Source organism: Oryctolagus cuniculus, chromosome 3 (assembly GCF_051225735.1).
Source record: "Oryctolagus cuniculus isolate XC-2025 breed Fujian yellow rabbit chromosome 3, ASM5122573v1, whole genome shotgun sequence".
Classification (NCBI taxonomy): domain Eukaryota; kingdom Metazoa; phylum Chordata; class Mammalia; order Lagomorpha; family Leporidae; genus Oryctolagus; species Oryctolagus cuniculus.
Genome location: NC_142869.1, coordinates 59166084 through 59186900, shown reverse-complemented (window position 1 = coordinate 59186900; position 20817 = coordinate 59166084). Strand labels below are relative to the sequence as shown.

At 37.3% G+C, this 20817-nt stretch overlaps 1 protein-coding gene across 5 annotated transcripts in view; it reads right to left on the bottom strand.

Annotated features, from left to right (window-relative positions):
- CERKL (CERK like autophagy regulator) overlaps positions 1-20817 on the bottom strand; it is a 169497-nt gene that overhangs the window by 7479 nt on the left and 141201 nt on the right. For 4 of the 5 annotated variants that reach the window (XM_089329051.1, XM_070070504.2, XM_070070503.2 and 1 more), the window contains 7 exons: positions 14578-14720; positions 6973-7047; positions 5140-5317; positions 5002-5061; positions 4376-4401; positions 4167-4275; positions 1566-1662 (listed from right to left, as the gene is read on the bottom strand). In XM_089329051.1, coding sequence (XP_089185177.1) covers positions 1566-1662; positions 4167-4275; positions 4376-4401; positions 5002-5061; positions 5140-5317; positions 6973-7047; positions 14578-14720 — 688 coding nt within the window. The remainder of the gene's footprint in view (positions 1-1565; positions 1663-4166; positions 4276-4375; positions 4402-5001; positions 5062-5139; positions 5318-6972; positions 7048-14577; positions 14721-20817) is intronic. The other variant, XM_089329053.1, reaches the window with a different exon arrangement.

Here is a 20817-nt window from a genome sequence, read left to right as displayed (position 1 = left end):
TATATATTTAACGGAAAAGATGAAACTGATTATCCCTGGAAACATGGAATTTTGAGTGTTTTATACTGTTTCTATTTTCTGACTTTAAAAATGAGCATGCACCCCTTTTGTTTTAAGAAAAATCATGAAGTTGGGTTTATTGTCAAAAATTTTTGCAACATATGCAAAGGTATATATTCCTTTGGAAAAAATTGATAAATCTTCTATCACCAAACCACACATACTATACATAAAATCAGTACCTAGGCTCATAATCTACATGGTTTCTCTACTTTGTCTTCTTTGAGAGTTACATTTAAGGAAAGTGGAACTTTGTCTGCTTTTTAGGATTTAATTTCTTTAATATTCCAGTTGATTGCTAGAATGCTATTCAAAATATGTAGTAAGCAGAAAAGAATTCAAACTTCATGTAGATTGCCTAAGAAAGTTTGAAATTACAATGAAGCAGAAATGGAACTTGCAATGAAAGGCTAAGGTATGTGAACAAGACTCAATTGTGAGTCCCTGGCTAGATTTACTTTCCTCCTCTTCCCACCTGTTTTCTTCCAACTACATCCAATGTAAATGTGTGACACTGGAGGTCTTACAGCCACACCTATCCCCTGTAAGCCTCACATTGTCAAGAAATTCACATATTTCCAGGGTTTGTTTCCTAATAACTGGGTTAAAATCTGCCTAAAAAAAGACAGCATTTAATAAATATTTTCTCTTTAAAGAAAAACAAGCAGAAACATATCTCCATACATTCTAGTTTTGAATCAAAAAACTAATTTCTGCACGAAAGTGGTGTATTTTTTTTTTTTTTTTTTGACAGGCAGAGTGGACAGTGAGAGAGAGACAGAGAGAAAGGTCTTCCTTTTCCGTTGGTTCACCCTCCAATGGCCGCTGTGGTTGGTGCGCTGCACCGGCACACCACGCTGATCTGAAGGCAGGAGCCAGGTGCTTCTCCTGGTCTCCCATGGGGTGCAGGGCCCAAGCACTTGGGCCATCCTCCACTGCCTTCCTGGGCCACAGCAGAGAGCTGGCCTGGAAGAGGGGCAACCAGGACAGAATCCAGCGCCCTGACTGGGACTAGAACCCCATGTGCCGGTGCCGCAGGCAGAGGATTAGCCTATTGAGCCGCGGCACTGGCCGAAAGTGGTGTATTTTTAAATACACATTTGCAAATATTTCAATCAATAAACATAGGCAGATCTACAATCAAATGTCAGGAAAATCTAAAGATACATAACTTTATAGAACATGCTACAAAATCAAGGTGGCTGCAACCTCGGCTTTCACTACTGTTCATCTGAAGAGCCACTTGAATGTGTAATTTAATCTTTAATTTTCTTCACATTTTTATTTAACACTGCATTCTCTATTTTCTCTTCACATAATAAAACTAGTAGCCTTTATGTCCAAAAATGCCAATCTAAAGACTACTGCTGGAAGCTCTTCAAAATGTAGATGCAACACATTTTTAAAAGGATTATGATTTAAGAAAAAAAAATGATGCCAACCCTTGCAGCATCTCTTAAGAATTAATAGCTTCACAATTAAGTAACAGAAAGTATTTACTTTACCTGATTTTGCATACTGGCGTATCTTTTCAAATGTTTTATAAATTCTGGACGAGAAGTGTTTCGTGCAATTATAAGAGCCATACTTCCATTGTTTAGTCTGAAATTGAACATTGGATTTTGATGTTAAGATGTTTATTAAAAGAATACATCAGAAATCGGTCCATGCCATTCCTTATAACAAATGTACTATTTACTTGAAGTATTGGGTAAGATAGGTAAATCTACACCTCATTAAATTTACCTAAAAAATTTAAACCATGTCTTGCTGCATTATTTCTTAGAGGATACAGCCTTTCACATCAGTTTTACTATACCAATGGCTTCCTTCTCGGAAGCTCTCATGTTAGGGCTTTAAAAAAATGAACCATTATGCATCCTACTCACACATCAAACCGTAATTTAAAATCCAATGTAATTACTTAAGGCTACTAATTGTGAAGATGTATTTTTTAAGGATCACGAAACAGTTAATATGTACAAATGGTATAACAAAAGCCCAACATTTTCTCAATTCTGAAGTGTGATTTAAGTATTTATTTATAAGCAAGAGGTCTAAAGTGACATCGGAAATGAAATAAATCAAAATGGCTTTGGTTGGATGAAAATGGAATGAGCAAATGCTGCCACACATATTTAGTTAAATGACTGAGCATTTTAATCTTGCATAACTGTTTCATCCAATATAAGAGAATAAAAATTCAGAGGTGTGATTTAGTGCCAAAACAGCCATTCACAAATGCATCTAGCTTTAGAAGGCAGTTTGCAGAGATGCATGTAAATGATTTCCAGCTTGATTTCAGCACACACATGAAGTTATTCCAAGAATAACAATGACATTAAAAAGAGTTCTTTAAATCTTGTGCAAGATCAAGTTAGAGCTGGAAGGGAACTTAGAGATTATCTTGCCATTCACTCATTTTATGTGGTAGGGAAGGACAGCCCCAAGTTTAAGCGATTTTCTCAAAGACGGAGAAAAACAAAATGATCACCAGCACCAGAGCTCTTAATTCCCAGGTCCCAGTATTCCACTCTTCAAGTTACCTATTCCCAGTTAAAAGCAAACACCCAAAGTACATAAATCTATAAATATTAAAAAACTTACCTAGCATGCTTTTTAATATTTACTAGTAATAGAAACATTCCAAATGCCTGGCACTGTCCTAATCACACACACACACACACACACACACACACACACACATATATATATATATATAAAATACATTTAATCTTAGAATACTTATGAGAACATTAAACTCCTATCAGTGATTTACATGGAAGTTATTTTGAAATTAGTTCTTATTTTGGTGTGTATGGGGTGCTGTGTGTGTGGAGGGTGGATAGCTCAAAGCAGAATGTCCTGTTCAGTGTTCTTGAATCATTCAGAAACTATATCTCTGAAAATCTCTAATCAACTGAGACAGGTTTACAGACCTTTGCAAAAACCCTGTAGTTGGATTAGAACCCACAGAAGAAAGCACCAAGGGACATCCTTCACTGAAAACTTCATCAATGATGAGTAAACGGGCAGGGTCAGCAGCGAAATTCTAGAGAAGCTGAACATTTATGGAGTGGCTTTGAGGGAAGTATGGATTAACTGCTCCCAGAAAAACAGGAGTGCCTCCCGTAAAGATCCTTGAGCAAGTGGGGTTAGATGAACATTGACCCAGGTCATAGCTCTTCAGTCAGGTGCCACAGCTCCTTAGTCAGCGAGGCGAGCTACATTAAGGAAGCACATGGGTGTCTGGTTTCTGAGGGCCTTGGGAGGAAACAGCCAGACTCAATTTCCAAATCACACAAGCATCCACATAGTCTTCCAAGTGTCAGTACATATGCAATTAATGAGTTTTACTTTCTTTTGAATACAAAAATTTCAAGTTTCTCCTTTTTCTTCCCTGACTGGATATTTCCCTGTTTGTTACTTTCATATCATTTGCCAAGGAGGAAATTTAAAATCTATCCTTTTATCTAGGTGTTACACATTCGTGTTAAATACTCTGCAGAGAAGCAGAAGCTAATCTTTAAAATGTTCTAAACTGGTCATAATACAAGGTCATAATTTTATTCTGCTTCTAGAGAAAATCTTGCTTACTGTATTTCAGATCTGGGAGAGAAATATTTTCAGATCCACAATGAGCATGTGCTTAAAAACAATGTCCAAGAGAAGAAATGTCTATACCATATGGATAAAAAGATATATAAAAGTATCAATTTTTTCAGTTGAAAATGTGGGCAGTAGAAATGTTTTCTTTGTTTATAGGTATCAAATATATATACACATACTTTCCATGCTATACATATTTATAGGTATTTTGATCTTTTCCTCAACAATAAACAAATACAGCAAGCAAAAATGGGGTAACATAACTAGATTACCTCAATAAAACCCAGGAAATATTATTTAGCTACAAAAAATGGAAATTTCACTGGTTCTCTGATCATTTTTCACAATTGTACAATTGTTCTCAGCCTACCATGATGACAAATCCCTAGACAGACTACTTCTTACGGAGTTTCTGGCTGGCCAATTGTTAATTGGGGGTTATAAAAGAAAAAAGTTCATTTAAAGATAAGGATCAATGATTCATTAAAAACACTAACCTGGTGTTAGGTGCCAAGCCTCTGGGTGCCACTGAACATAGGCAGGGAATTGCCATAATGCTGACATTCAAGAACTGACCCTGGATCGTTTGCCATTGTTCATTATAGTCTGAAGGGAATGAAAGTGATGAAAGTGATTGGTTCCTTTCCCTCCCACAGCTAAAATCAGCAGAGCATGGCTCAGTTCAAGGAGATGCTTTCAGACTCACCAGAATCCGGAGATCCCTGTGCACTCCTAAAATAAAACAAAGTAACAAAACAAAGTAGCACCTTTCAGTAGGAAAAAAAATAGACAATCCAGCATCACATATGCTAAATATTTCCTTTGATTAAATAAGTAAAAACAAATGAACAGTTTTGCTGCTCTTAACATTATAATGCATTGCTTAATTTAAAGGTAGCATAGTATTTTAAGAATGATGTAAACATTTTTAAAGAGAATACAACCTTTCTTCAGTGTGGCTGTGATTAATATCTATGTTTCACACTTGACTCAAATTTTATGAGGGCCAAAACACTGGGTGTTTTGCTTTTTTTTTTTTCTCCACCCAAACTGCCTGGCATCATCATAGGCATACAAATAGCCAATGAATTAGCAGATGGGTGGATGGATGACAGGTAAATAGCAGACGGATGGATGGATGAGTGAGTTGTTGTTTCTGAAGACAGAAGGCAAACTGCATGCTTCCCAGAACCCATAGAAGTTCATGATCCTATACTCTTTATTAGTACACAGATGATAGAAAACAAAAATAATCAGATAAATAGTTTATGCAAAAGTGTTTTCTGTTTTAAGATAAAATATTGGTATCTTGATTACGTTGTTTTTACCTACCTTTCTTGTATATTCCAAGAGTTGTTAAATGGCAAAAATGATATTTCACAGTCCTCTGGCCTGAAATAGTAATGAAATTTGTTATTGCTAGTCATTGACCCTAGGATACAAAATTTTTGTTTTAAGAAAAATATTTACTTGAGTTTTGTCAGTGCCTTAATTACAGCAAAATCTCTCCGTTGGCTGGGGGACATCCATCGATACTTTTCCGCCAGGGCCAAAGTTCTTCCACCAAAGCCAAACATGGCTGAGAACCCAAAACGAACAAGTTTGCCCATGGTATTAAAGGTGCAGACATCAACTTGTTGAAGGTGTCCTTGAACATTATGTTGAATATTAGTGAAACAATGAGAGCAGTAGGGCTAGTTGTCAAAACTACAGACATCGGAGAGGCTATTTAATTACTTACAGGAGAATATCCTAAGATATTGTATACCATTATGAATATCCTCACTTTCTCTTCATCTCTCTACCTATAATGATTGCAACTTTCATTTGTAATTTTTTCAAACATTAAGTGAAGAAACATGAAACAGTGAACCTTGCACCTTACTGATATTTGTTACAAAACATAATTAAGGGAGTGAAGTTGAAGTCGAAGTTCAAAGTTAACTTAGATTTAACAGTAGTTTTTGGGACTGATGCTGTGGCACAGTGGATCAAAGCCAGAGCCTGCAGTGCTGGCATCTATTATGGGCACTGGTTCAAGTCCCAGCTGTTCTACTTTTTTTTTTTACACGATTTATTTGAAAGGCAGAGGCAAAGGGAGAGAGGGGAGACAGAGAAGAGAGAGGAAGTGGTTGGGGGAAGGGAGGGGGAGGTTTTCCATCTGCTGGTTCACTTTCCAAATGGCCGCAATGGCTGGAGCTGCACCGATTGGAAGCCAGGGTCCAGGAGTCTCTTCCAGGTCTCCCATGCGGATTTGGGGCCCAAGGACTTGGACCACCCTCTACTGCTTTCCCAGGCCATAGCAGAGAACTGCATTGGAAGTGGAGCAGCTGGGACTTGAATTGGCGCCCACATGGAATGCTGGCACTGCAGGCAGCAGCTTCACCCACTACACCACAGTACTGGGCCTCTGCTTCGCTTCTGATTCAACTCTCTGCTAATGCGCTTGGGAAAGCAACAGAAGATGGCCCAAGTCCTTGGGCCCCTTAACCCATGTGAGAGACCTGGAGAAAGCTCCTGGCTTTGGCCTGGCCTGGCTCAGCCAGCATCATTGCAGGCATTTTAGGAGTGAACCAGGGGATAGAAGCCCCCCCCCCCCACTTTTTCTTTGGCGCTACCTCTCCTTCTCTGTAACTCAAATAAAAATAAATCTCTTTTAAAAACTTAATATTTTTAGTTATACTTACCCGAGCTTATATGCTAACAGCTGGATAATAAAATGCCTATGGGTGTGCACTCAAACAAATGAGTAACATACCTTTTTATTTCCTTTTAGTAACAAGTCTAATTCTAGGGCCTTGGTATATAAAAAGCAGTATTGAGTATACTTAAATACTATGCATGGATTTTCTTGACCTGGTTACAAAATTGTTATTTAGAACACTTTTTTTTTTTAGATTACTCATTTGAAAGGTAGAGAGAGCCATCAAGACATCTCTCATTCAAGGGCTCATTCTCTAAACAAGCACAGTAACTAGGGTGTGCATCAGCAAGAAGCTGTAATGGAGACTAGGGTCAGGACGAGAATGAATGCACTCTGATCAGGCCACAGCCATCCCATCTGATGGCCTAACACTTGAACCAAACACCACCACACAATGTTTTTCTCTAGCAAGATTATATTAAGACTTCAGTTACTGAACTTTACAAAACAAGTGTTTTAAAAAGGTAGGCAGTTCAAGTAGTGCTGCCTTGCCTGGTTGGCATTTTGTCAGATCTTTCTCTGCTTTGAGAGACAAAGAAGTCACTTTTTCTTAGACAAGTGAATTTCTTAAACATGGATTTCTTTGGGAGGATTCTTACCCATTATAATGTGCAAAGTTGCAGTTACCACGTGAGGGAGTCCATGAAGAGAATGTGCCAATACATTCGTTGATCCTGCCAAAGGCATTTTAAAACATGCACCATCAGCACAGAATATATTTTTAAGTTAGCATTTGTGCCCTAGATAGATATCATTGTGTGACATCCAGATGCAAGAGTAGGAAGGTTTATAAAATTAGAGAAGTTGATGAAAACATTAGTGGACTTTAAATGTCAATTTACAAGACAAACACATCTCAAATGTTTGCAGGATTATTTGTTGAATCTCTAAATGACTTAAAAATTATAAAATTGTTGGTAGTACTTTCTTATAGTTTTTTTTTATTATGAATGTGTATTTTGTAGTCCCCAAATGCAAGCTATATCAAAATGTACTCCATCCACCTTGAATGATTTGGCTTCTACACCAAATAAGGATCAACAACAGAAGGATGGCTCTGGACAGCTGAGACAAATGTGCAATAAGAGAAAACCCAAATAACAACTAGGAAAAATATAAAACCCTGTGAAATCCAAATGACATGCTCTAAATGCATTTAATAAATCTTAGTGATAAGCTCTCAACCACATGGGAGTCCTTTCCATAATCTGACAGAAAAAGGGTCTCCCAGATGAAGAAATTATTTAATTCCATGTTATTTTCCATGGCATGAAAAATTTGTATCTGAGACATTATTTCTGATTGTTATAATCATTACGATAGTTTAAATCCCTCATGGACTTTTCCCCACCAGCCTACAGTGAGAAAGAAAAAAAAAAACTACCAAAGAACATTTATATGTCACCAAAATCTTGGGATAAAGTTCTGCTTTTCAGAGTAAGAAAATAGTCAGCTCCACTCATTTCTTGGAAGTTAAAAAATGGTTTAAAATTACTAAATGACAGAAAGTCAAACTCTTGTTTTTTCTTTATTAAAGGATACAGGAAGCAAGTCCAGTAATAACCAAGAGCTGCAAATCATAGATGTGTTGTGTACTTATTAAGGCAAAAGTGAGGCCTCAAGATTTTATTTATTAGAAGCATTTCTGAGTGGTTCCACATAATCACTTCAATCTGTGTCACTTTCAATTGACAGGCACTTAGGTTGCTTAGTTAGAGATGCTGAGATAGCTCAGCCTTCATCATCTATGATGTCACTAGGGAGTTATTAGGTACATACCTAAGCATTGCTTAATAATTAATAAGTATATTTTAATGAACATGTAAGCAGAATCAACCCAGATATCTGATAACAACTATGCAAAGAAAAGCTCACCTTTACCAATTGGTAAACTGGTTCCAACTGGTTCACCAAAAAGCAAGTTATATTCTGACCTTTGTTATTCAGAATATTGACCAGGGTCAAGTATGTTGATAACACCTGTGTGCTTAAGAAAATGCTGTCATCAAGAACCAGACAAGGATGCCCATTCTTGCCACTGTTATTCAACATGATATTGGAAATCCTAGCCAGAGCAATTAGGCAAGAGAAAGAAATAAAAGGTATCCAAATTGGAAACAAAGGAGATAAATTGTGTCTATAAACAGATGACATGATCTTACACAGGAAACCCTAAAGACATCATTAGCATACTATTAACACAAGTAAACAATCTCAAAAGCTATAAAATATAAAAATCAGTAGCATTCCATATCTTATAATAAACTATACAGAAAAAAAATTATGAGAACAATCCCATCTACAACAGGCACCAAAAAAAAAATACTAAGGAATAAATTTAACCAAGATGGAAAAAGAACTGTATGCTGAAGACAATAAAATATTGATGGAAGAAATTAAGATGACACAGCTGGTGCCACGGCTCACTAGGCTAATCCTCCGCCTGCGGCGCCAACACCAGGGTTCTAGTCCTGGTCGGGTGCTAGATTCTGTCCCGGTCGCTCCTCTTCCTGTCCAGCTCTCTGCTGTGGCCTGGGAGGGCAATGGAGGATGGCCCAAGTCCTTGGCCCCTGCACCCACATGGGAGACCAGGAGGAAGCACCTGGCTCTTTGCTTCGGATCGGCGCTGCACGCCAGCTGTAGTGGCCATTTGGGGAGTGAACCAATGGAAGGAAGACCTTTCTCTCTGTCTCTCTCTCACTGTCTAACTCTGCCTGCCAAAAAAAAAATTTTTTTTAATAAAAAAAAATTAAGATGACAGAAATAAATAGAATATCACATGCTCATGGATTACAAGAATAAATATTGTTAAAGTGTCCTGATTGTACAAAACAGTCTATAGATCCAATGTAATCCTTATTAATATTTCAATGGCTTTTTTCATAGAAACCAAAAAAGTCTAAAATATGTATAGAACCACAAAAACCCAAAATAGTCAAAGCAATCTTGAGCAAAGAGCATCAGTACCTGACTACAAATATATACTACAAAGCTCTAGCAACTAAAGCAACAGGGTACTGACACAAAAACAGACATAAAGCCAAAGTAACAGAGTGCAGAAATAATCTCAAGTATTTATAATTAACTCTTTTCCTATAAAAGTGCTAAGAAAACACAGAGAAAAAGACAGCATCTTCAATGAGTGCTGTTGGGAAAAGTGGACATCCACATATACAAGAATCAAATTAGACATCTCCTTTACATCATATACAAAAATCAATTCAAAATGGATTAAAAACAAACATAAAACCTGACACTGTAGAATTCCTAAAAGAAAATATAGGGAGAAATGCCCATGCCATTAATCTGGGCCGAAGTTTTCTTTTTTTTGAGATTTATTTATTTGAAAGGTTTGAAAAAGTGGGGGAGAGGGAGGGGGAGGGAGAGTAGGTGGGAGAAAGGGAGGAGGAGGAAGAGGGAACAGGAGCAGAATGGGAGCAGGTGCTACAGCAGGAGAATGAATTTTCTATTTGCTGGTTCATTCCCCAAATGGCCACAACAGCTGTAATTGGCCCAAGCCAAAGCCAAAACCAAAGCCAAGAACCTGGAACTCCATCAAGGTCTCCCACATTCCAAGGGTGGTGGGAGCCCAAGCACTTGAGCCATCTTCTGCTGCTTTCCAGGCACATTAACAGGCAAATGGATAGGAAGTGGAGCAGCCATATGGGGATGCTGGCATCTCAGGCAGTGGCTTTCCTGCTGTGCCATAAAACAGGCCCACAACAATTTTCTGAATATAAATCCAAAACCTTAGGCAACAAAAGCAAAATTAGACAAAGTCACATCAAACTAATAGGTTGCACAGCAACGAAAACAATGAAGAAACCTACAGAATTGGAAGAAATACTTGTAAAAATAGATAGTTGAAAAGAATACACAAAATATTTACAGAATTCACCAATAAGAATAAAGAGTAATTGGTTAAAAATCTTGTAAAAACAGATAGTTGAAAAGAATACACAAAATATTTACAGAATTCAACTCACCAGTAAGAATAAAGAGTAATTGGTTAAAAATGGGTAAATAGGGGGCCAGGGTTGTAGCACAGTGGATTGAACCTCTTCATTCAATGCTGGCATTGTATATCAGAGTGCTGGTTGGAGTCCTGGCTGCTTCACCACCAATTTATCTCCCTGCTAATGCACCTGGGGAAGTAGGGGATGATGTCCCAAGTACTTGGGCCCCTACTATCCACATGGAGATCCCCAAAGGAGTTCTGGGTTCCTGGTTGCAGTCTGGCCCACCTGGCTATTGTGACCTTTTGGGAGTGACCCACAGGATGGAGGTGCTCGCTTGCTCACACCCTCACTCTTTCACACAGATACTACCTTTCAAATACATAATTTTTTAATAATATGGATATGATACTTGAATAAGTATTTGTTCAAAAAAGACACACAAATGACCAATAGGCATATGAGAAATTGTTCAGCAACACCAGAGAAATGCAAATTAAAATCACAATGAGGTATCACTTCATACCTGTTAGAATAGCCATTATAAAAAAGGCAAAAGGTACATGTTGGCAAGGATGTGGAGAAAAGAACACTCCTGTACACTATTGGTGGAATGTAAATTGGTACACACATTTTGGAAAACAAAACTTATGATCCAGGAATATATTGAGCTTCTGTCCAAAAGATATGAAGTCAACATGTCAAGAGATAACTGCAGTCCTACATGCATTGCAGTATTATTTGCAATAGCCTAGATATGGAGTAAATTATCTACCAATGGATGAATGGATTTTAAAAATACTGTAAATATATACAACAGAATTGTACTCAGCATTTAAGAAGGAAGAAATCCTCCTACTTGCAATATCATAGGTGAACCTGGAGGACATTTTACATAGAGAAATAAGCAGAGACACAATTCCCTTGTGATCTCACTGATATGTGAAGTCTAACCAAGTCAAACTCAGTAGGAGAGAGGAAATTGGTGGATACTGGAGGCTAAGGACTAGGGAGATGTTGGTCAAAGGATATAAACTTCAGTTAGGAAGGGTAAGGTACTACCATTAATAACAATGTATTGTATGCTTGAAAATTGTTAAGAGAATACATTTTCAGTGTTCTCATCACAAAAAAATAAGCATGTGAGATAATGCGTATTTTCATTAACTCAATTTAACCATACCACTATGTAAAACTTTCAGACCATGTTGTACATGTTAAATATATACAAATTTTATTTTCCAAGAATAAAAAAGGGACATTAAAATAGTAATAAGGGAGATGTTTAACCTAATGGATAAGATACCTGTGTCTCATATTGGAGCACTCAGGTTTAATACCTGGCTGCTCACTTGAGTTTTCTAGAAATGCAGACCACGGGAGGCAAGAGTGATGCTGCAAGTAATTGGGTTCTTGCCACACATGTGGGAGACCTGGATTGAATGTCTTTCAGCCTGAGCCAGTCCTGTCTGTTGTGGGCATTTTTGGAGAGTGAAGCAATAGATGGGAGATTTCTTTCTATCATAAGCAATCAAAAATATTTTAATCTTTCAAACAGAAATAATTTAGAAAGAAGTTCACTCTTTTTAAATTAAAAGTGCCATTCTAGACATACTGAATGAAAATCTACAGTATATAAAATTCCCTGGTGATCTGTATGCACAGTGTGAGGGAGACACTCATCTGTAATATATGGTCTGTGGATCAGCATCATCTGTATTACCTGGGTGCTTGTTAAAAATGCAGATTCCAGGACACTACCTCCAGCCCATGGAATCATAATCTATGTAGAGGAGGTGCCTGTGTTTACCAAGTTCCCAAGCTAATTCACATGCACCTGAGGGTTTGCAAACACGTAATCTGGAAACCTGTTACTCCATGGATCTGTACCCAGGCCTTTTCAATCATCTTTTGACCCTCTGAAGTCTGCTGTTTAGTCATCTAATTGCTAATTCACCTGCAATGTGTGGCAGAAAGAGAGAGAAAACAAATCAATCTATTTTGCTTCCCAATCAGATTTATGCTAAAGGTTTTGGAGGAGGTCACATAATTAGAGATATTTAAGATTATCGATGGATTACAGTACCCCATGAAATACATTTCCTCCATTACCATGCTTAATTAAGAGTAGACCATCAAAGCATTCCTCTAGAAAGGCTATTAAAAACATAACATAATGTTGTCATGTGCAATCGAGAATAGCACATATCACGACTCAAGAAAATAAAGACCATTTATTTGCTACGAGTTTGAAGCACGCTGAGTCTGCCCAAATACAAATCCTTTCTCAATGCAGCAGTGGCTATTCTCATGTTCACTCAGGCTTTCCAGCTTTGCCTGTGTTCTACAAAACTTGGCAGTTATAATAGGCATGCTTAGAAGTCAAATTATTTTAGTCACCTTCTTATGAAGGCATTCATTAGCCATTAAACATGTTTTCATACATTTGGAAGAGCAAAATGCATGAGAAAGTACACAAAATTGTAAAATTATAGATTGGCCTATACTTTTGTTGGGATAATCTGAAAAGTGGATCCTGTTTTGTTTCAGGAAATTGCAGTCTATTTGAAAAGATGTCTTCATGCCAAAAGAACACCCTGCTCACTTACGTAACAATGGTGTGATTTTGATGTTTCACAAAAGCTGTACATGCTCAACCTCAAAGTAAACATGTTAATTAGCCTGAAAAGTTATTTTCCTTAATAATACCAGCAACAATGCCCACCACCGCTCCCCAGGCCCTGCTAAAAAGTACTGAACACCAAACATAAGGACAGAAGTAGCAGTACATGGAAAACATAATTGACAGGATACCAGGCAGAAACCAGGAAGACCAAAAAAAAAAAAAAAAAAAAAAAATTGTCCTTGGAAGTGCAAGCACTTCTGCAGAACAATTAACTTAATTAACCAGACACCATGAATATTCATAAGGCTGTTAATGTCTCCCACATCCAAACAGATAAATGTGATGTAATGACTTCCTAGCCAAGCATATCTAAAATTCTCATGAAAACGGCACCTACCCTTTGGTTCTTTGCCTGAAATATCATAGAAATTAACAGTCCCTCAGCTATATTTTATTCTCATCAAATTAATTGGAAAGCATGGATTTATTTATGTGAACTCTATAGGAATATATGGTTCACAGCCATCGGTATGTGGATTGAGTCTTGTTTTACAACAACTGGATTGCTTTTTTTATTTTTATGCCCTCTCAAGGCTTTCCACCCTCCCCACCCCACTTTTAATCGAAATCTCTATAGTTCCTTAGCACCAGTTCCCATAGCAACAAACACCATTCCTAATGGCCAGCAGTTCAAACACAGGCTTCCCCACATCTGATCTGTTTGACTCTGACCATAATTCAGCAGCTTAGTCTGTTGGCTCAGTGGAGTAATCTACTAAACACTCCCCCCTGGGGTGTTTGTCTCCAGGAGGCAAATGGCTTCAAAGGCACAAGGTCTCCTCATGTTCAGCTAAGAGACTTCCTGCCCACCCATTTTTCCCCTTTCTCTATGTAAAGTCCTGACTAGGCACAGAATCCTCATGTTAAATACATCCCACCGTGACAGCCCCCTCCTAGCAGATGCCATGAGTAAGATGAAATACCTGTATACTGACCACAGTTTTGGCAGCATATTGTATCTCACCTGGAAAAAACATTAAAGTGGCAAATACCCACTGGATACATAGCATGCTTTCAAAAGAATAAGAAATATACAGTCATCATAGCTGTAAAATTCAGTGCTGTTGCTTTATAAAATTCAGCTACGTTTTACCACGACAAGTGTGAACACCAGTTTTTGTAGCCCACTCTCCACTCACTGTCCAATGTGTCCTCCAGGGACATCCATCTTTACAGTTTTAGTGTGCAGCAGTGAATGAAATCATCAAAAGCTTGACTGGAGTCAAGTGTGTACCCAGTAGACCATTTTATGTGGAGATAAAGCGTCAGTATATGCAACTACTGTTCTAACTATCTAGTAAGCCCTTTGTATAAATTATCTAATTTCGTACTACAATAATTTTGAATGAAGTGAATATTATGTTATCTCTGTTCTATATATTAGAAAAATACAGTTCAAAAAATTAAATGACTTGTTTGAAGTCTCATATTCTTTCATGCGGATACTGAAGTCAAGCCTGGATCTTTCAAACTCAATGTTTGCAAGTTTAATGCTGTGTCATAGTGTCTAGGAAAAGGGGAAGAGGAGGAGGTCAATTAAAATCCTGAAGCCAGTCCCTTGCCTGCTGGTATCAAGCCAAGTGGAAGCTGTGCTCTGACAGGGCTCAGGATTCCATCTGTTTCCATTCCAGCATTCTTCTGGGCTCTAAGAAGCAAAGCATGGGCTACCTCACTTGCAGATCCATCTCCACCAACACAAACAACACTGAAAAACAAATTGAGAAAAATAATGCAAAATTTCAAAATAATTTATAATGATTAGTTAAATCAAGAATTCACAGTATTTTATGAACCAGATATGATCTACTGAAAAATTATTCATATATACCTTCTAACACTTTAGTATATATCAATGAATAAGTACACACAAGCATGGCACAGGTAAAATTTTCTTTACAAATGAAATACCCAGGTAATTATCTCCCATAGACCACATTTGTTCAAGGGATTAAGAGGTAATAAAACATTATAATATGTGAATTCACATCTGACCTTTCTGTTCTGTTAACATCAACATCCAGAAGCAAACCATTCTCATTTTGTTTAGATTAATAATACTTCATGTCCACAATTCATTTAGTATGAATGAATGCCATAAAATTCTGCTAATTCTTAGTAAAGCACTAAAAAGATAGCAATAAAAATCATGTAAAATGTGAAGCTTTAATTGAAGGCTAATTATCATCAGTATAGAAATGTAATAATTACAAAGCTGACCTGTTTTTTTTCTCCCTGACATCAATGCTATATGACACTTCTAAATTTACTGTATGCTACTCTGTGATCCTAGACAGTACTATTACTTCTTTCTAAAGATTTATTTTTCTTTATTTCAAAGAAAGAATTTCAATGAGAGGGAAAGACAGAGACACAGAGCAAGAGACAGCGTGCATCCATCCACAGGTTCACCCCCCAAATGGCCACAATGACCAGGGCTGCATCAAACCAAAGCCAGGAACCAGGAGCTTTTTCTGGGTCTCCCACATGGGTGCTACTTTCCCAAGCACATCAACAGGGAGCTGGTTCAGAAGTGAAGCAGCTGGGTCTTGAATGGGTACCCATGTGAGATGCTGGTGTCATAGGTGGCAGCTTTACCCACTACACAATACCACCCCCCTGTTACTATTTTCTAAGACCTTAGGTAAGACGACTATGTGGGAGAGAGTACTTGCACATAAGTACTATATATACATTTCACCAACAAAGATGTATGCAGACTGAAAGGAAAGGGATGGAAACAGATATTCCATGCCAACAGAAACCAAAAAAGAATTGGTGTAGCCATCTTATTATCAGACAAAACATAATAATACAAAAATTGTTAAGAGACAAACAAAGGTACTATGCAATGATTAAGAGAACAATTCAATAGGAAGATGTAACTATTATTAAACTATATGCACCTGGGGCACCTGGCTATTTAAAACAAATGTTAAGGAATTTAAAGGGAGACTTAGACTCCAATACAATACAATACAATACTAATGGGGGACTTCAATACTCCACTTTTCAGCAATGAACAGATCAACCATACAGAAAATCAGCAAGGAACTTCAGATTTAGTCAAAATGGACCTAACAGATATCTACAGAACTTTTCATCCTACAGTGGCAGAACACACATTCTTCTCAGCGGTACATGAGAATTTCTCTAGGATTGATCACATAGTAGGCCATAAAGCAAGTCTCAGCAGATTAAAAAAAATCAAAATCATACCATGCATCTTCTCAGAACACAATGGAATGAAGCTGGAAATCAGCAACTCAGAAATCCCTAGAACATAGGCAAACACATGGTGACTGAACAACACACTCCTGAATGAACAGTGGGTCAAAGAAGAAATGAAAAGAGAAATCAAAAAACTTATGGAAACTAATAAATATGACAACACAACATATCAAAACTTATGGGATACAGCATTAAGAGGAAAGTTTATATCAATACATGCCTATATCAAGAAATTGTAAAAGCACCAAATAAATGAGCTATCAATGCATCTCAAGGATATAGAAAAACAATATCAAAACAAACTCAAAACTAGTAGGAGAAAAGAAATAATTAGAGAAGAAATCAACAAAATTGAATTAAAATACAAAGGATCAGCAATACAAAGAGCTGGATTTTAGAAAAAAACAAACATAATTGACACACCATTGGCCCAACTAACCAAAAAAAGGAGAGAGAAGACTCAAATCAATAAAATTTGAGATGAAAAGGAAAATATAACAGACACTAGAGAAATAAAAAGTATCACCAGAAATTACTACTAAGAGCTGTATGCCAACAAACTGGGAAACCTAAAAGAAATGGGGAGATTCCTGGACACATATAAATTACCTAAATTGAGTCAGTAATGAAGACATAGAAAATCTAAACAAAACCATAACCAAGACAGTGATAAAGGCCCTCCAAACAAAGAAAAGCCCAGGATCAGGTGGCTTCACAGTTAATTCTATCAGACATTTATAGCACTAACCTCAATTCTTCTCAAGTTCTTAAAAAACAATTGAAAGAGAGAGATTCTTCCTAAATTCTTTCTATGAAGCCAGCATCACCTTAATTCCTACATGAGAAAAAGATGCAACAAAGAAAGAATTATGGATAAATTTCCCTGATGACCATAGATGCAAAAATCTTCAACCAAAGTGGCCAAATTCTGGCCAATCAAATCCAAAAACATACCAGAAAGATCAACCACCCAGACCAAGTGGGATCTATCCCTGTATGCAGGGGTGGTTCAACATTTGCAAATCAATCAATGTGATACATCACATTAACTGCTGAAAAAAAACCATATGATTATCTCAATAGATGCAGAGGAAGCATTCGATAAAATACAACATCCTTCCATTATGAAAACTATAAGCAAATTGGGTATAGAAGGAACATTCCTCAACACGATCAAGGTAAGTTATGACAAACCCATGGCCAACATCATATTGAATGGGAGAAAGTTGGAAGCATTCTCACTGAGATCCGTAACCAGACAGGGACGCCCACTCTCAACATTGCTATTCAGTATAGCCCTGGAAGTTTTAGCCAGAGCCATTAGGCATGAAAAAGAAATCAAAGGGATACAAATTGGGAAGGAGAAAGTCAAACTATCCCTATTTGCAGATGACATGATTCTATGTATAGGGGATCCAAACAACTCCACTGAGAGAATATTGGAACTCATAGAAGAGTTTGGTAAAGTAGCAGGATATAAAATCAATACATAAAAATCAACAGCCTTTGTATAAACAGACAATGCCAAAGCTGAGAAAGAACTTCTAGTATCAGTCCATTCACAATAGCTACAAAATAATCAAATACTTTGGAATAAATTTAACCAAGGATGTCAAAGATCTCTACAATGAGAACTACAAAACATTAAAGAAAGAAATAGAAGATACAAAAAAATGGAAAAATCTTCCATGTTCATGGATTGGAAGAATAACATAAAAATGTCCATAATACACAAAGCAATTTACAGATTCAATGCACTACCAACCAAAATACCAGATATTCTCAGATCTAGAAAAAATGATGCTGAAATTTATATGGAGGCACAGGAGACCCCAAATATCTAAAGCAATCTTGTACAATAAAAACAAGGTCGGAGGCATCACAATACCAGATTTCAAGATATGCTACAAGGAAGTTATGATCAAAACAGCCTATTACTGGTTAAAAAAAAATAGATGGATAGACTAATTGAATAGAACAGAATCACCAGGGAGCTAAAACCAATTCCTGGAGCAAGGATAGTCTATTCAATAAATGGTGCTGGGAAAACTGGATTTTCACATGCAGAAGTATGAAGCAAGATGCCTACCCTACACCTTACACAAAAATCCACTCAAAATGGATTAAATACCTTAAATCTATGACTCGACACCATCAAATTATTAGAGAACATCAGGGAAACCCTGCAAGATATAGGCATAAGCAAAGACTTCTTGGAAAATACTCCAGAGGCACAGGCAGTCAAAGCCAAAATTAACAAATGGGATAACTTTAAATTGAGAAGTTTCTGTATTACAAAAGAAACAGAAAAGTGAAGAGGCAACCAACAGAATGAGTGAAATTATTTGCAAACTATGCAACTGATAAAAGATTAACAACCAGAATCTACAAAGAGGTTAAGAAATTCCACAATAACAAAACAAACAACCCACTTAAGAGATGGGCCAAGGACCTCAATAGACATTTTTCAAAAGAGGAAATCCAAATGGCCAACAGACACATGAAAAAACGCTCAGGATCACTAGCCATCAGAGAAATGCAAATCAAAACCACAATGAGGTTTCACCTCACCCCAGTTAGAATGGCTTTTATACAGAAATCAACAAACAACACATGCTCTCAAGGATGTGGGGGGGAAAGGTACACTAATCCATATTTAGTGCGAATGCAAACTGATAAAACCACTATGGAAGTCAGTCTGGAGATATCTCAGAAATCTGAATATAGCCCTACCATACGACCCAGCCATCCTACCCCTTGGAATTCACCCAAGGGAAATGAAATCAGCAAATAAGAGTTATCTGCACCTCCATGTTTATTGCAGCTCAATTCACAATAGCTAACACATGAAATCAACCTAAATGCCTGTCAATGGAAGACTGGATAAAGAAATTATGGCATATGTACTCTGTGGAATACTACACAGCGGTATATTAAAAAATAAAGCAAAATCCAGATTTTTGCAACAAAATGGATGGATCTGGAAAACATCACACTTAGTGAAATAAGCCAGTCCCAAAAGGACAAATACCATATGTTCTCCCTAATCTGTGACAACTAATAGAGCACCTAAAAGGATATCTGTAGATGTGAAATGAACACTTTGAGTAGCAATGACTTGGACAGCTCTTGTCTTGACTGTCAAGGACCATTTTTATAAATTTCTTTTCTGGATGAAATGCCCATGAGAGTATTTCAGGCATGGAAAGCCAAAACACTCTGGGGAAAAAAAACCTAAATGAAAGATCTCCACGAGTGAGATCCCAGTGGAAAGAATGGGTCATCAAAGAAGGAGGTACCTTTCTCTGAAGGGAGGAGAGAACTTCCATTTGACCATGGCCTTGTCTAAAAATGATCAGAGTCAGTGAACTCAGGGGGCTTCCATAGCCTTGGCAGCTCATGACAAGAGCCTAGGGTGATTACTGATGCCATAAACAAGAGTATCAATGTGTTAAGTCAACAACAGGAGTCACTGTGCACTTACTCCTCATGTAGGATCTCTGTCCTTAGTGTGCTGTACATTGAGATTTAATGCTATAACTAGTACTCAAACAGTATTTTACACTTTATGTTTCTGTGTGGGAGCAAACTGTTGAAATCTTTACTTCATGTATGCTAAACTGATCTTCTGTATATAAAGAGAAACGAAAATGAATCTTGATGTGAATGGAAGGGGAGAGGGAGTGGATAAGGGGAGGGTTGCGGGTTGGAGGGACATTATGGGGGGGAAGCCATTGTAATCCATATTCTGTACTTTGGAAATTTATATTCATTAAATAAAAGTTAAAAAAAATAAATTTCTTTTCTACTTAATACCATTGGTTGAACTCTTTACTTAACATAGAAGTAATCATAGTATATAAATTCAATTGAAAATAGATCCTAGTTAAAAATAAGAGTGGGAATAAGAGAGGAAGGGGTTGTACAGTTTGGCACACATTCTCCGGAACTCACTCCTGGGAATAAAGCTAAAAACTTGTCATGGGACTCCAAATCCCATTAAGTTGGGTGGTACTAATGTCATCTTACATGTTAATGTGATCATATTAAGTGTATAATTGATCATAGAGATAGGATTAAGTGTAAAAGGGATGACATAAATAAGACCAAGTTTCTGGTAATAATGATAGAATCAAAAAGGAGACAATGTTCCAACATGAGAAGCAGTGCACACAGCAGGCTCATAGAATGACTAACACCCTAAATAGCACTCTGACCTCAGAATCAGCCCTTAAGGCATTCAGGTCTGGCTGAAATGCCCATGAGAGCACTTCAGGCATGGAAAGCCAAGACACTATGGCAAAAGATGTTCTACATAAAGGATCTCTGTGATACCCCAGTGGAAAGAAGGGCCCATCAAAGAAGGATGCACTTTTTTCTGAAGGGAGGAGGAACTTCCACTTTGCTGATGGCTCTGTCTAAATACTGATGGAGTTTGTGGACTCAAAAGACTCCCATAGACTTGGCAACTCATGACAAGAGCCTCAGGTGATAAATGACATCATAAATCAGAGTATCAGTTGTTAAACCAACAACAGGAGTCACTGTGCACTTACTCCCCATGTAGGACTTCT